The 16,105-nt window shown below is 46.0% G+C and overlaps 1 protein-coding gene across 2 annotated transcripts; it reads left to right on the plus strand.

Moving 5' to 3' along the window:
• Positions 1-306: 306 nt before the first annotated feature.
• On the plus strand, positions 307-15,881 carry H3-3A (H3.3 histone A). 2 transcript variants are annotated; one of them, XM_075863413.1, is made up of 4 exons: positions 307-395; positions 5,929-6,083; positions 10,322-10,475; positions 14,947-15,881. In XM_075863413.1, the coding sequence occupies exons 2-4, from the start codon at positions 5,956-5,958 to the stop codon at positions 15,073-15,075; spliced, it is 411 nt and encodes a 136-aa protein (XP_075719528.1). In that variant the 5' UTR covers positions 307-395; positions 5,929-5,955; the 3' UTR covers positions 15,076-15,881. The 2 variants fall into 2 exon arrangements, with proteins under 2 accessions (XP_075719528.1, XP_075719526.1); XM_075863411.1 differs by lacking the exon at positions 307-395 and adding an exon at positions 4,521-4,626.
• Positions 15,882-16,105: the final 224 nt, after the last annotated feature.

Consider the following 16,105-nt stretch of genomic DNA (forward strand, 5'->3'; position numbering starts at 1 on the left):
CCAGTTTTATAACATTTCCCCCCAATGTTTTTTGTCTTTTAAACCGCAACTGCATCTCTTGGCTTTGTCTCGGATTAATAGGAACACTTTTTTTTTGTCACAATTTCTTCAGAGCGGTTCTGGGGCCCTCTCCGTACACATTAGATAGTCGTCTAGTCCTGCCGAAATGTGCGCTTTTGGAAGACTTTTATATAATATATATGGGCACCTTCAGACATGAGGGAAACCTGCAAAAAACAAAAAAAGTCTGTGTCAGGTTATATATAATGGTGGCGTGCGACTGGTAACTGTAAATGCGTGTGACTCCTGGTGACAGTTACATAGCGGCAGACGTGTATCAGGCATCAGTGTACGACAGTCCCCACCAGTAGTGTACCAAAAGTTATACAGTTCAGGTACCTGAGTCCATGACCGCCAGGATTTGGCTAGATAACACTCCCGTTCTTTTGGGGGCACTTTTTTTTGGCTAAGAGAAAATGTTCACTTCGAAGATATCCTTTAGGCTTTGTTCACACCAAGTTTTTGGCTTATATCAGATATCATTGTGTACCCGTAGGCCTTAGGGTATGTTCACATGGCCTATTTACGGATGTAATTCGGGCGTTTTTGCCCCGAATTACGTCTGAAAATAGCGCCTCAATAGCGCTGACAAACATCTGCCCATTGAAAACAATCAGCAGACGTTTGTCTGTTCACACGAGGCGTAATTTACGCGCCGCTGTCAAAAGACGGCGCGTAAATAGACGCCCGCGTCAAAGAAGTGATCTGTCATTACTTTGGCCGTAATTGGAGCCGTTATTCATTGACTCCAATGAATAGCAGCGCCAATTACGTCCGTAATGGACGCGGCGTTCAAGCGCCTGCACATGCCGCTACGGCTGAAATTACGGGGATGTTTTCAGGCTGAAACATCCCCGTAATTTCATCCGTTACGGACGCCCTCGTGTGAACATACCCTAAATCAGACGTATAGTGTAATACTCGTATATATTATACCCGCAGGACTATATCACATATACTATATAATGCAATGTACCTGTATATATTGCACACAAATGCCTAAATCAGCTGTATAGTCTAATGTACCCATATAAATTGTACCTAAAGGCCTAAATCAGACGTATAATGTAATGTATATAGTACCCATAGACCGACATCCGATGTGTAGCGTAGAGTGCCTGCTCCTCATATTGTACACATAGGACTAAATCAGATATACGTAATATACCCGTATAAATTGTACCTAAAGGCCAAAATAAGACATATAAATGTAATGTATACACATATATATATATTTACATACATATGGCGGAGGACGGGTACTGAGCCCGCTCCACATCTTGTGTGTGTCGGCTGTATAAAACTTACGGAGCCTGTAAAAATTACAATATACAGCAAAGCATTAGCATTGCAGAATATCGTGCAAGGGATCCAACGAATGCTAGTTCAAGTCCCCTAGGGGGCTAATAAAAAAAAGTTAGAAACAGATTATATATATATAAAAATCAAATATGAAAATTAAAAAAAAAAGACCTTTTCCCATTTCCCCCCAGAAGCAATGTAAAAAAATAACATAACTGGTATCGCTGCATTCGTAAACCTCAGAACTATTACAATATAACATTATTTAACTCGCACAATTAACACAGAAAAAAATGATGTAAGCGGCAGAATCGCTGTTTTTTGGTCACTTCATCTCCCACAAAAAATGTAATAAAAAGTGATTAAATAGTCATGTGTACCTCAAAATTATACTAATAAAAAATACAGCTCGCCCCGCAAATAACAAGCCCTCACACTGCTCAGTCGACAAAAAAATGAAAAAGTTATGGCTCTGCGTAGTTGTCAGATAGTAGTAGTCCCATGTAGTTGTCAGATAGTAGTAGTCCTGTGTAGTTGTCAGGTAGCAGTAGTCCCGTGTAGTTGTCGGGTAGCAGTAGTCCTGTCTATTTGTCGGGTAGCAGTAGTCCTGTCTAGTTGTCAGGCAGTTGTCCCGCGTAGTTGTCAGATCGTAGTAGTCCCGTGTAGTTGTCAGATAGTAGTAGTCCCGTGTAGTTGTCGGGTAGCAGTAGTCCCGTGTAGTTCTCGGGTAGCAGTAGTCCCGTGTAGTTGTCAGATAGCAGTAGTCCCGTGTAGTTGTCAGATAGCAGTAGTCCCGTGTAGTTCTCGGGTAGCAGTAGTCCCGTGTAGTTGTCAGATAGCAGTAGTCCCGTGTAGTTCTCGGGTAGCAGAAGTCCCGTGTAGTTGTCAGATAGCAGTAGTCCCGTGTAGTTGTCAGATAGCAGTAGTCCCGTGTAGCAGTAGTCCCGTGTAGTTGTCAGATAGCAGTAGTCCCGTGTAGTTGTAAGGTAGCAGTAGTCCCGTGTAGTTGTCAGGTAGCAGTAGTCCCGTGTAGTTGTCAGGTAGCAGTAGTCCCGTGTAGTTGTCAGGTAGCAGTAGTCCCGTGTAGTTGTCAGGTAGCAGTAGTCCCGTGTAGTTGTCAGGTAGCAGTAGTCCCGTGTAGTTGTCAGGTAGCAGTAGTCCCGTGTAGTTGTCAGGTAGCAGTAGTCCCGTGTAGTTGTCAGGTAGCAGTAGTCCCGTGTAGTTGTCAGGTAGCAGTAGTCCCGTGTAGTTGTCAGGTAGCAGTAGTCCCGTGTAGTTGTCAGGTAGCAGTAGTCCCGTGTAGTTGTCGGGTAGCAGTAGTCCCGCCTGGTTGTCGGGCAGTAGTCCCCTGTGGTTGTCGGCAGTAGTCCCCTGTGGTTGTCGGGCAGTAGTAGTCCCGTGTGGTTGTCGGGCAGTAGTAGTCCCGTGTGGTTGTCGGGCAGTAGTAGTCTCGTGTGGTTGTCGGGCAGTAGTAGTCCCGTGTGGTTGTCGGGCAGTAGTCCCGTGTGGTTGTCGGGCAGTAGTCCCGTGTGGTTGTCGGGCAGTAGTCCCGTGTGGTTGTCGGGCAGTAGTCCCGTGTGGTTGTCGGACAGTAGTCCCCTGTGGTTGTCGGGCAGTAGTCCCGTGAGGTTGTCGGGCAGTAGTAGTCCCGTGTGGTTGTCGGGCAGTAGTAGTCCCGTGTGGTTGTCGGGCAGTAGTAGTCTCGTGTGGTTGTCGGGCAGTAGTAGTCTCGTGTGGTTGTCGTGCAGTAGTAGTCCCGTGTGGTTGTCAGGCAGTAGTCCCGTGTGGTTGTCGGGCAGTAGTCCCGTGTGGTTGTCGGGCAGTAGTCCCGTGTGGTTGTCGGACAGTAGTCCCCTGTGGTTGTCGGGCAGTAGTCCCGTGAGGTTGTCGGGCAGTAGTAGTCCCGTGTGGTTGTCGGGCAGTAGTAGTCCCGTGTGGTTGTCGGGCAGTAGTAGTCCCGTGTGGTTGTCGGGCAGTAGTAGTCCCGTGCTGTTGTCGGGCAGTAGTAGTCCCGTGTGGTTGTCGGGCAGTAGTAGTCCCGTGTGGTTGTCGGGCAGTAGTAGTCCCGTGTGGTTGTCGGGCAGTAGTAGTCTCGTGTGGTTGTCGGGCAGTAGTAGTCCCGTGTGGTTGTCGGGCAGTAGTCCCGTGTGGTTGTCGGGCAGTAGTCCCGTGTGGTTGTCGGGCAGTAGTCCCGTGTGGTTGTCGGACAGTAGTCCCCTGTGGTTGTCGGGCAGTAGTCCCGTGAGGTTGTCGGGCAGTAGTAGTCCCGTGTGGTTGTCGGGCAGTAGTAGTCCCGTGTGGTTGTCGGGCAGTAGTAGTCCCGTGCGGTTGTCGGGCAGTAGTAGTCCCGTGCTGTTGTCGGGCAGTAGTAGTCCCGTGTGGTTGTCGGGCAGTAGTAGTCCCGTGTGGTTGTCGGGCAGTAGTAGTCCCGTGTGGTTGTCGGGCAGTAGTAGTCCCGTGTGGTTGTCGGGCAGTAGTAGTCCCGTGTGGTTGTCGGGCAGTAGTAGTCCCGTGTGGTTGTCGGGCAGTGGTAGTCCCGTGTGGTTGTCGGGCAGCGGTAGTCCCGTGTGGTTGTCGGGCAGCGGTAGTCCCGTGTAGTTGTCGGGCAGTAGTCCCGTGTGGTTGTCGGGCAGTAGTCCCGTGTGGTTGTCGGGCAGCAGTAGTCCCGTGTGGTTGTCGGGCAGCAGTAGTCCCGTGTGGTTGTCGGGCAGCAGTAGTCCCGTGTAGTTGTCGGGCAGCAGTAGTCCCGTGTGGTTGTCGGGCAGCAGTAGTCCCGTGTGGTTGTCGGGCAGCAGTAGTCCCGTGTGGTTGTCGGGCAGCAGTAGTCCCGTGTGGTTGTTGGGCAGTAGTCCCGTGTGGTTGTCGGGTAGCAGTAGTCCCGTGTGGTTGTCGGGCAGTAGTCCCGTGTAGTTGTCGGGCAGCAGTAGTCCCGTGTGGTTGTCGGGCAGTAGTCCCGTGTGGTTGTCGGGTAGCAGTAGTCCCGTGTGGTTGTCGGGCAGTAGTCCCGTGTGGTTGTCGGGCAGCAGTAGTCGCGTGTAGTTGTCGGGCAGCAGTAGTCCCGTGTGGTTGTCGGGCAGTAGTACTGAGCCGGAGCATGTCTTTGTGTTTGTACACACTCTCCCGGCTGGGCCTTCCCTCCATTGTGCCTGATTGGCTGCGCTCAGTGAGGGAGCTTCTCAGCAGGGCTTGTGGGACACACCAATGTCAGCCATTTTTCAATTGTGTTTGCAGCCAGCAGCCTGTGCTCTCCAGCTAGCGGGGAAGGTAAGTTTTTATTTGAAATTCCCTGACCCCAAACCGGACACAAAGCTCCCGAAACCGAGCCCCGTCCACAGCCCTCCATGCCCGGGCTCCCCCCAGACCCCTCCCAACCCCCAATACAAACTTTTTGGGGCTGAAAAACCGAGGCGAGTATCTGGCCCCTTCCTCGCTCCTCAGACAAGGAGCTGCCTTCCCAGCATTTCCTCCCCACTACCCGGGGCTTGTTTATTCGACAAAATCCCCGAATCCAGCAGCTGCTTCACCCCCAGACCTGCACTAAGCTCCCCCTGAGACCCCACTCTAACAGGTGTGCCGCCCCCCGGACTCTTTACCATGGAGGAAAGTGTCTAAAAACCGTTGCAAAGTGCCCCCTAATGTCCCTGTGCTCCCCAGTTGTTGCTGAGCTTCACCATCTTGTCTCTCTCTGGTCACCATGTTCATTTCCCCCATAGCCGCTGCCACAGAGAGCTGGGGCCCATGTGCTCTTCTCTGGGGGACACTTACTACTTAGTGGGTTCCCCTCTTACCTCCCGTCACCCCTCCTCTCTCCCCGGGGGGGGTTTATTCTACACGTGGGGCAGTTTGTTACATTGTATCCGCGCTGGAGATTGTTACATTGTATCAGTTTGGAGTGTTCAGGCAGTCACCGCAGCTTCCAAGTCACCGCTCACAGCTTCCCCTACTTTACACCCCCAGCGCCCCCCAAACTTTACTCATCAGCCCCCCAATACTGACTGCCGAGTATATATGGGGGGGGGGGGTCTGCTATTACCTGGAGCATTTTAAAGCAGCTGGGACCTTCCTAGTGGGGGAGGGGTGACTGCAAAGTGGTATTGCCCTGTTATTTGCCCTTCAGGGGGGTGGCAGCAAGAATCAGTGCCCCCATAACAATCCCGGGGCTTTGTCCTGATCAGGGGGGGGGGCGATTATATTACTGCAGATGGGGCATTGCTGGAGTTAACTCATTGCTTTCCCTATAAGATTTATAGGGTATTAGCACTGGGGGTCCCTACACTGCACCCAGGACCTGCTGATCGGGGAGGGGGTTATTATAGGATCGGTGCGGTTACCCCCCCCACCACCGTTTTAGGATTTTTGTCAATGTAAATGATAGTGACATGGGAGGAGGGGATCTCAGGATAGTCAGCGCCAGTTTGAAAACCAGTCCTGTTAGGTGAATGGGGGAAGTGGAAGGCGCTGGAGCAATGCTGGAAACTAATGTTTATTACATTCTACTAAATGCTCTGTTATGTATTTGCCCCCCTCGCCTGCTCCTTTTTCCTCTGTGCTGCTATGGGGGAGCAGGTTTAGGACTCATCTGTTGTCTACAAGATGGCTCGTACTAAGCAGACAGCCCGTAAATCCACTGGAGGAAAAGCCCCCAGGAAGCAGCTGGCGACTAAGGCAGCAAGGAAGAGCGCGCCCTCTACTGGAGGGGTGAAGAAACCACATCGTTACAGGTAAACTAAGGATGATCGCTAAGAGAGAAAGGGGGGGGGGTGCTGCGCATGCGCATGCGCGCACGAAACAAATCAATCATGGCTTTAAATCCTCATAGATCGCTGATATTTCTATCTTTTTGCATTGATTGTGATGCTGAACGGTTACATTGCAGGTCGCTTTAGGAATAATTAAAACATTTTTATTTTTTAAGTTTTATGCAGATGATTACATTTTTTTAAGTGCATTTTAATTTGCTTGTTTGCTCCTGCTGATTGTGGGCTCTGCACTGTGCATCGATCAGGGGGTCGCGTTAAAGGGTTAAAACGGGGGAAACTCCTCTATTTCTACCTGCAGGGATTGCAGCAACATCATACAAGGAGGCAAATGTGCATCAGTGATTGTGTTTACTGATGATTTTTTTTTTTTTTTTAAATAAATATTTGGTATTTTTTGGCAATTTTTGGGTGTTTTTTAATTGCATGGATGAGACCAGGGTTGGAGGTCATTTAGGTGTTGTAGTTTCTCACGGCCCGGGATGAATCGTTGTGGAGTGTGATCTGAACGTCTTGGAAGGATAAGGAGGGGTCGGGGGTGGCCGGTGCTCTTCGTTTCCTCGGTCCGCTGGAATTGGCACGGTTCCCACCTGCTCTGGCAGACACTGACGTTGCACTTGCACAGAGCGGCCGTTAGAGGGCAGTGGTATGCCGGCAGCTTTCAAACAGTTTCTGCTTTAACCCTTGCCAGTCTATTTATTCAGGGGACTTTTTCTCTAAATCTAATACATTTGATTAGACTTCTTAGTGTTGTCAGCAGAACTCAAGTCTATTCAAATGGGGACATGATGTGCTCCACCATTTCAACGTTTTGCAGTTGGATTTATGATTGCTTGAAAGATATATCGGATCTCTTTGGAACGCTAGTTCAAACTAATTTACATAAAATGTAGTCACTGTGTACGTACATTATATTACTTGCCTTGTACTGATCCATCTCAGCATTCCTTGCGTGTTCAGTGTCTGCACAGGATATAACTCATAAGTAATGTATGTACACAGTGACTCCACCAGCAGAATAGTGAGTGCAGCTCTGGAGTATAATACAGGATGTAACTCAGGATCAGTACAGGATAAGTAATGTAATGTATGTACACAGTGACTCCTCCAGCAAAATAGAGTGTGCAGCTCTGGAGTATAATACAGGATGTAACTCAGGATCAGTACAGGATAAGTAATGTAATGTATGTACACAGTGACTCCACCAGCAGAATAGTGAGTGCAGCTCTGGAGTATAATACAGGATGTAACTCAGGATCAGTACAGGATAAGTAATGTAATGTATGTACACAGTGACTCCACCAGCAGAATAGTGAGTGCAGCTCTGGAGTATAATACAGGATGTAACTCAGGATCAGTACAGGATAAGTAATGTAATGTATGTACACGGTGACTCCACCAGCAGAATAGTGAGTGCAGCTCTGGAGTATAATACAGGATGTAACTCAGGATCAGTACAGGATAAGTAATGTAATGTATGTACACAGTGACTCCACCAGCAGAATAGTGAGTGCAGCTCTGGAGTATAATACAGGATGTAACTCAGGATCAGTACAAGAGAAGTAATGTAATGTATGTACACAGTGACTCCACCTGCAGAATAGTGAGTGCAGCTCTGGAGTATAATACAGGATGTAACTCAGGATCAGTACAGGATAAGTAATGTATGTACACAGTGACTCCACCAGCAGAATAGTGAGTGCAGCTCTGGAGTATAATACAGGATATAACTCAGTGTCAGTACAGGATAAGTAATGTAATGTATGTACACAGTGACTCCACCAGCAGAATAGTAAGTGCAGCTCTGGAGTATAATACAGGATATAACTCAGGATCAGTACAGGATAAGTAATGTCATGTATGTACACAGTGACTGCACCAGCAGAATAGTGAGTGCAGCTGTGGAGTATAATACAGGATGTAACTCAGGATCAGTGCAGGATAAGTAATGTATGTACACAGTGACTGCACCAGCAGAATAGTGAGTGCAGCTCTGGAGTATAATACAGGATATAACTCAGGATCAGTACAGGATAAGTAATGTAATGTATGTACACAGTGACTGCACCAGCAGAATAGTGAGTGCAGCTCTGGAGTATAATACAGGATGTAACTCAGGATCAGTACAGGGTAATTCATGTATTTTCAAGATGACTTTTTATGTAGATTATATCTGTATAATGTGTAAAATGGTGAAGGTGGAGATATACGCTTCTCCACCTTCTTTGCTCCTTAGCGCAGCATTTTCTAGTTTAGATTCTAATACTACAGCTAGCGAGCCTGGCGATACTGGGAGGCAGAATCAGTACTTGGGTGCAGAGTAGAAAGTTGCTCCCCAGTCCCTATTGCTTCTTTAATAAGTGTAGAACCTCGGCAGTGGTCCCCAACCTGTGGCGCTCCAGCTATTGTGAAACTACAACTCTCAGCATGCCTAGACATGTAGTTTTGTATCAACTGGAGAGCCAAAGCTTGGAGACCACAGATATAAGACACGCCTGGTAATAGATCTGACCGCAAATGTAAATTAAAGCTGAATTGTGGTATAATGCAACAATCTGCAACTTCTAATGTACACTTTGGTGCAATTCCTCGCCACTTTCAACATCTGTTTGCTGTCACTGAATGGAAACTTTTTTAAAAAAAAATAAAAAAAAATTTGTTCAGAGTAGTCTGAGGACTTCCTTCCTACACAGCTGAAGATTGTATCAGCCCAGACAATCCGCTGTGTGCTTACTCTATTAACACACACGCTAGTGTTTACTCTGCATGGTAAAAAGCTGCAGCTGTGTTAACAGGACCCGGTCACGGTTTCAGCCGCTGGATGTTTCCATTCACAGACAGCAAGCAGAAATCTTGGGGGGGGGGAGAGGGAAATTGGAGCATATTAGAAAGTTGTAGAACTTTTTATTTTACAGTAATTTAGGTTTATTTACATAAAACACGAAACCTGTGCAGATCCATTAGGGGCCCGTAGATTTCTATGGGTGTCATATTATGGATTTATTTTCTTTCGCACGAATTCAGGATTGTATCCAAAAAGAAGGAAACATATAAAGGAAAGACTAGTTCAGGTGCTTGTGTAAATCCGCCACAAAGAAAGGTTCTGAAATATTGCAGTTTACCCACTGACCATTAGGGGGAGACACACAATTGAGCTGTGCAGATTGGTTCATCCCTTTATGTCTATAGGGTCCGCTTATAATGATAGTTGGTACTTCTGGGGACTAGATCGGCAGGATTACACCCCTGACAATAGTATGGGGAAGATTATATATACACACGAGGAGGGAGATTTACTAACCACTGCATGCGGACTGAGCTGCAGCAGAGTATGTGCTTTAGTCATAATTTGGGTGCATTTTGGGGTCTGTTTGGGATGCAACACCCGGACCCTGCTCGTTCTACTACATCGAACCCTATAGTGATCAAATTGATGCTGTGTTATGCAAAGTGTGGGTCCTAAGGGGGTGGAGCATGACCAGCCTTCTGAGAATCCCTTTGTCATGCTCCGCCCCCTCAAGGCCTGCACTAGGTAGAACGCCTTGTATCCGTTTTGGCAATTCACAAATGTCAAGGGGTTTTTCTGGATTTCTGCATTCAGAGTTTGCTACAATGTAGAAGTGCTGGTAAAATGGAGTCCAGACTGTTTGGTTCACAGAGTATTGCCTGGACTGGATACGCTTGTAGCAAACCCTCAGCTGTGAGATGAGGACTACACGGTTTTCATCCTCCTGGATGTAAACAAGAATGTTCACATTCACTAACAGCAAGCAGACATTTTGAAAATGGTGAGAAATTAAGACCCAGTCGGTTAGAAAGTTGCAGAATGCACAATAATGAAGCTGCATTTACATAAAAGTGGAAAACACCTTTAAATGGGTTGTCCAGGATTAGATGATACATGGCTGCTACCTTTAAAAAAAAAACAAAAAAACAACAGCACCACCAGAGGTGGTGACTGGTATTGCAGCTAAGCTCCACTGAAGTGAATGGGGCTGACTGCAATACCGCATACAACCTGTGGACCGGTGTGGTGCTGTTTCTGAAAAGCAGTAGCCACGTTTTTCTAATCCTGTACAACCATTTTTAATTGCGGGGTTGTCTACCTTGACATCCTCTCTCCACTCCCTCCAGTTTCTATCTATACTGCAAACCAAGCAAATTATGGTTAATTAAATTTCTCCTTTTTTTTGTCTTTTAAGGCCGGGTACTGTGGCTCTTCGTGAGATCAGACGTTACCAAAAGTCCACCGAGTTGCTGATCCGCAAACTCCCCTTCCAGCGTCTGGTTCGTGAAATCGCTCAGGACTTCAAAACAGACTTGCGCTTCCAGAGCGCTGCTATTGGTGCTTTGCAGGTAACTTTCCGAATGCGTCACCCCCCCCAATTTATTTATTTTTAATATTTGCCAGTGGAAAATTACAGTTTCATTGTGACAAAAGAATTAACCACAGGATGGGAGAAATTGTATTGGCTAAAGTTTTTGCACAATTTTTCAGCTTGGGTCGACATATAATGTATAGAAGCATTTGAGTCCCTTGACTTATCCCACTTACCCTTTACTGAGTCACTATTCTGTTGGTTGTCATTGGAAACAGTCAGCAAGCTTGTTGACACAAATATCTCAGCTGAACTCCTATAATGCCAGAGGACACTTAGATTACTGTACAAAGATGACACTTCCCAGAATGCAAATCACCAGCGCAAGCTCTGTTCAGACACTGAACGAGCAGGGAATACTGGGAGATTTCAGCTCTGAAGCCTGCAGAATTGTGAATGCAGCTCCGGAATATAATACAGGCTGTTACTCTGGATCAGTTCAAGATAAGTCATGTCATGTGCGACCATTTTACAGTTTAGTGTATTAAATCCTTATTGGGGCTGCCACGTTGCATTACGCGGGCTTATATATGTATATATCACTCCTCCGTTCCCCACCAAAACATTAGGTCGGCATCATAGGAGCTGGATACACGTGGCAACGTTTCGCACTGAATATTGACCGCTTGTCCAAATTTGGCACACACGGGCACTTGTGTCAGCTCGTGACCAGCGTACACCAAAATTTGCACTGAATCTTGGAGTGACGGCGGACACCTAGCGCCTTATTGCGACGCTCAACCCTCAATAGATTTGGCCAGAACGGCTCCCACAACCAGAGTGTGGGGGGGCCGCCTCAAATATGTAAATGCCCCCTAATAGGGCACATGGACCGTGGTTGTCTTTATGGGACAACATTTTTTTTTTAAAGGCGCATGCTTTTTTACACATGTATTAGGGTTGAAGACCATTCTTATTCAATACACCGTCTCTTTAATTATCCATGAAATGAGACGCTCATCCGCTGCCTGTTAGACTTGCAGAAAGCCGCTCCGCAGAATAATTGTTTTTTAAGTTGTTCTTGTAGAAAACAGATGAGCGTCATAATGAAAATAATTGCACCCGTTTATTATACATTCCGGAGCCGATGATTGGTTACAGGGATGACGTGCGTTGTTTACTTTCCAATTATAATCTATTTTTCTGGGTCAGGCTAATCGTTAACTGTTCGAGATAATAACCCTATTGTATTGGGCCTTCATAAACGTGAGCTGCTGTCGCATTACCAGAATTTTCCACTAGGGGGCAGAGAAGCTCCTATTTTTTCAACTATTCCCTCTCATAGGGCCAATGATTGACAGAATTGAAACCTTTTCATACTGCTGTATGGGGACCCGGCCCTATGCTGGTACTGTATTAGAAATCCAAATATCAGAATAACTTGTTTGTGCCCTTGTACCACAACAAAATTAAAGGGGAAGTCCAACCTAAAATAATCTCCTGACGTGTCCTAGGATGTTATGTGTGGGTGTCCGCAGCTCTGATAATGCCACAGTGTGATTCTGGCACTGTTATAATTAATTTCAGGGAAACCATAGCGATCAGACCGCAGACCCTTTGTTTACTGGATCGGCAGAGGTTGGACCTCCACCAATCATAACATTCAATGATGGGAGTGTCCCTTTAAACTGCAAATTTTCCCACGTTGCTCCTTTTAAGAATTGAAATGACCACAATTAGGAAAAAATGGGCTGTGGTGGAAAAAACACTGGACACACAAACTGGGGCTGAAACTTATACATGTGGTACCGTAATGGGGTTTGCCATAACGGCAATTATAGAAACTTCTGGAACTCCTTCTTTAGGCCTGGTTCACATGAGCGTGGGGAAACTCAGACGTGATAAACTTGACGTTTTTCACTTCCGAGGTGCCCCCATGCGGGTTCCATTTTCACGGATCTCCATAGACTAGTCTATGGAGGGATCTGTGAAAACGGAACAAAATAGGACGTGTTCTATTTTTTCAACGGACCCGTCACATGGTCGGTTGAAACAATGGCCGTGTGGACGGCCCCATTGAATTACGTAGGTCCGTGTGGCGGCCATTGTTTCATCAGCCGCCACACAGACGTATTCAACGCTCGTGTGAATCAGGCCTTAGCCCGAGATGCACAACATCTGAAAATAAAAGTACCTGTTCACATGACGTGTTTTTTGGCCTACGTTTAACATATATGCTTGGAAAAGCTCCAGATGTATATGTTAAATGTAGACTGACTGATGCCTAAGGCTCTGTTCACACGCTAAACAAAAAACGTCTGTGAAATACGGAGCCATTTTCAGCCGTTTTTTACTGGCTTTTTTTGGAGCGGTTTTTCCATTGAGACATTGAAAAACGGCTCAAGAAGTGACATTCACTTCTTCCTGGGTGTTTTTTTTTTTTTTTTTTTTACGCATCGTTTTTAGAAACGGCCTCTTAAAAAAACGCCATATTGGAGCAACGTTTTTCCCATTGAAATCAATGGGCAGATGTTTGGAGGCGTTCAGCCTCTGTATTTTTTGCCGTTTTTCAGGGTATTTATGGGCTGAAAATAGGCCGTGTGAAAATACCCTAAGGCTGGATTCACACGAGCATGTTCGGTCCGTAAAGGACGGAACGTATTTCGGCCGCAAGTCCCGGACCGAACACAGTGCAGGGAGCCGGGCTCCTAGAATCATACTTATGTACGACACTAGGAGTCCCTGCCTCGCTGCAGGACAACTGTCCCGTACTGAAAACATGATTACAGAAACAAGAAAAAAAAGAAATCCCCCCCCCCCCCCCAAATGTGACCCATACCATAAACCAGACGTTCCTGTCTCCCCCCACTTGTGTCACTGGAGGCTGTACAGGGGAGAGAGGACTGTAAGGCTGGATTCACACGAGCACATTACATCCGTAAAGGACGGAACGTATTTCGGCTGCAAGTCCCGGACCGAACACAGTGCAGGGAGCCGGGCTCCTAGCATCATAGTTAAACGCCCAAAACCGGCCGAAAAATCGGAAGCAGAACGCCAAACATGATTGCAATTGATAAAACCGCGTTCTGTTCCAATGAGCTGTTTTTTTTACGCGGCTGTTTTGTAAAACGGCTGCGTAAAACAACGGCCGCAAAAGAGGTGCAATCACTTCTTGTGAAGTTTTTGGAGCTGTTTTTCATAGACTCTATTGAAAACCGCTCCAAAAGACGGATGTAAAAAACGCAGTGAAAATCACGAGTGCCTTAAAGGCAATGTGTTGCCAGAAAAACATGTTTTTTTTTTAAAAAATTAAACATTTAGTGTGTGGGTGATTAAACATTGTTCAAATTTTTTTTATTTTTTTCACGAGTCAGGAAATATTATAAATTAATTCTAATTTATAATACTACCCATTTTTGGTCACTAGATGGAGCTATTCCCAAAATTGCAGCAGTGCAACATAGGGTTAAAAGCCCTCGCTCTAGTGAGCTCTCAGCATCCCCCCCTCCTTTATCCTGGCTAGTGCCGGGATAAACGAGGGGTTTGAACGGTGTAACCTCCTACACTGTGTGTCGCCATTTTTTGAGCTAACACACAGTGTAGTAGGTTTACATACAGTAGTAAACACACACAAACACTAACATACATTGAAATCTCTTACCTGCTCCTGCCGCCGCGGCTCCCTCCGGCCCGTCCGCTCCGTTTGCTGCCGCTGGTCCAAGTGCACAAATCTGGAAGCCGCGACCGGAAGTAGTAATATTACTGTCCGGCCGCGACTTCCGGTCCACAGGAAAATGGCGCCGGACGGCGCCAATTTCGAATTGGACTGTGTGGGAGCGGCGCATGCGCAGTTCCCACACAGACGCCGTACACTGAAGTCAATGGGACGGGAGCCGTTCGCAGTCCCTATGGGACTGTGGCTGCCGTATTCCATGTCTGTATGTGTCGTTAATCGACACAGACAGAAATGGAACAAAAAATGGCAGCCCCCATAGAGAAGAAAAAGTGTAAAAATAAGAAAAAGTAAAACACAAACACACAAATGAATATAAACGTTTTTAATAAAGCACTAACATCTTTAACATATAAAAAAATTATTTGTGATGACACTGTTCCTTTAAAACGTGAATTTTCAGCTTCAAAAACGCCTGAAAATCAGGAGCGGTTTTCAAGGGAAAACCGCTCCTGATTTTCAGGCGTTTTTGAAGCTGAAAATGAATTTGAAGCTTCTTTTGAGGTGTTTTTCATAGTGTTCAATGGAAAATCGGCTCCAAAAAAAACGCCTCAAGAAGTGAAGTAAAACGTGATTTGATTGGCTCCTGGTATGATTTGAAATCTTGAATCTGATATCCGGCTCTGTAATCGGCTTATATGAAGTTATTGAGTTCTTCTCGCTGACGGTCTCCTTGTTTTATTACGTCCTTTTACAGTGTTGTTGTTTTTTTTTATAGTATATTCTATTCATTGACGACCCGGCTGATGGTTTTATATCCCCTTTTGTCTTGTAGGAGGCGAGCGAGGCCTACCTGGTCGGACTGTTTGAGGACACCAACTTGTGTGCCATCCACGCCAAACGTGTCACAATTATGCCAAAAGACATCCAGCTAGCACGCCGCATACGCGGAGAGCGCGCTTGAATATTCCTATTTTGTCATCTTCATACCCGAAAAAAAATAAATCTCTTCTTCCTTGTAATTGGTAGTTTGAGCGTTAGATATATATTTTTCTTTTCTCCATGGGGTTAAAAAGGTACCTAAATATATGGTTGTGAATGGAAATGTAGGGGACAGGTTCAGGTGTGGGGGGGCAAACTACTTCCATTTTTCATTTGTGTGTGATTTTTATATTTTTTTTTCTCTCACAAAAGCATTTTAAAGTGTTTCTGTCACCTTCACACAGCAGAGGCGGCCATTTTATGAGCTGAATTCATATTCAGCCTGAAATTCAACAGGAACCCGGTCACCACAGAGACGCGAGGTACGACGCGCCTCCTGCCTCTGTGATGTCTCCGGTTCTTATTGAAGTGAATTTGTTTCATAAACACTGGTGCTGCCCCTGTAAAATGGCTGCTTCCTCTTTTTCAGCCCACAAAATGGCCGCCTCCATTGTGTGGGGATGCCAGGCAACTACAGACGTTCATTCAGTGGGTTCAGAACATAAAACATGTCAACTTTATAAGAAAAATTATAAATAAAGCGGCTAGGCTTGTTGTTTGTTTGTTTTCTGGACAAGGCCAGCATATTTTTTGGGGGTTTTTGTTAAGAGTAAAATTCTTATTGATGGCGACTTGTTTGTAGCATTTCTACCATGTAGTAAAATTCCATCCACTCTCCTTTTTTTTTTTTTCTATCGGAGTCGTCCTACATTCAGCTACATGTTTTTAATGTTGTCGTCTGTCTTCTGTGCTGTCCTGTAAGTTTGCTATTAAAATACATTAAACAACTTTTTTTTTGTTTTTTTTTGGGGGGGGGGGGGGGAATTTTTTTGAAGGGAAAATAAAATCTGTTGGCTGGAAGTAGAGGAATTAGGATAAACTTCTAATACACTACATAGCTGCGTGTGCCCCGGGACCTCCGCCTCTAGTCCCGTATGTGAGGGCTTTTATATTTTTGGGGTCTTACATGGTTAACGGAGACTAGGTGGTAATACCGACCATGATCGTTCACA

Source organism: Rhinoderma darwinii, chromosome 4 (assembly GCF_050947455.1).
Source record: "Rhinoderma darwinii isolate aRhiDar2 chromosome 4, aRhiDar2.hap1, whole genome shotgun sequence".
NCBI classification, from domain to species: Eukaryota; Metazoa; Chordata; class Amphibia; order Anura; family Rhinodermatidae; genus Rhinoderma; species Rhinoderma darwinii.

Coding starts and splice junctions, on each gene's coding strand:
- H3-3A (XM_075863413.1), top strand. CDS start 5,956: ATGGCTCGTACTAAGCAGACAGCCCGTAAATCCACTGGAGGAAAAGCC. Junction 6,084..10,321: donor AAGAAACCACATCGTTACAG/GTAAACTAAGGA, acceptor TTGTCTTTTAAG/GCCGGGTACTGTGGCTCTTC. Junction 10,476..14,946: donor CTGCTATTGGTGCTTTGCAG/GTAACTTTCCGA, acceptor TTTGTCTTGTAG/GAGGCGAGCGAGGCCTACCT.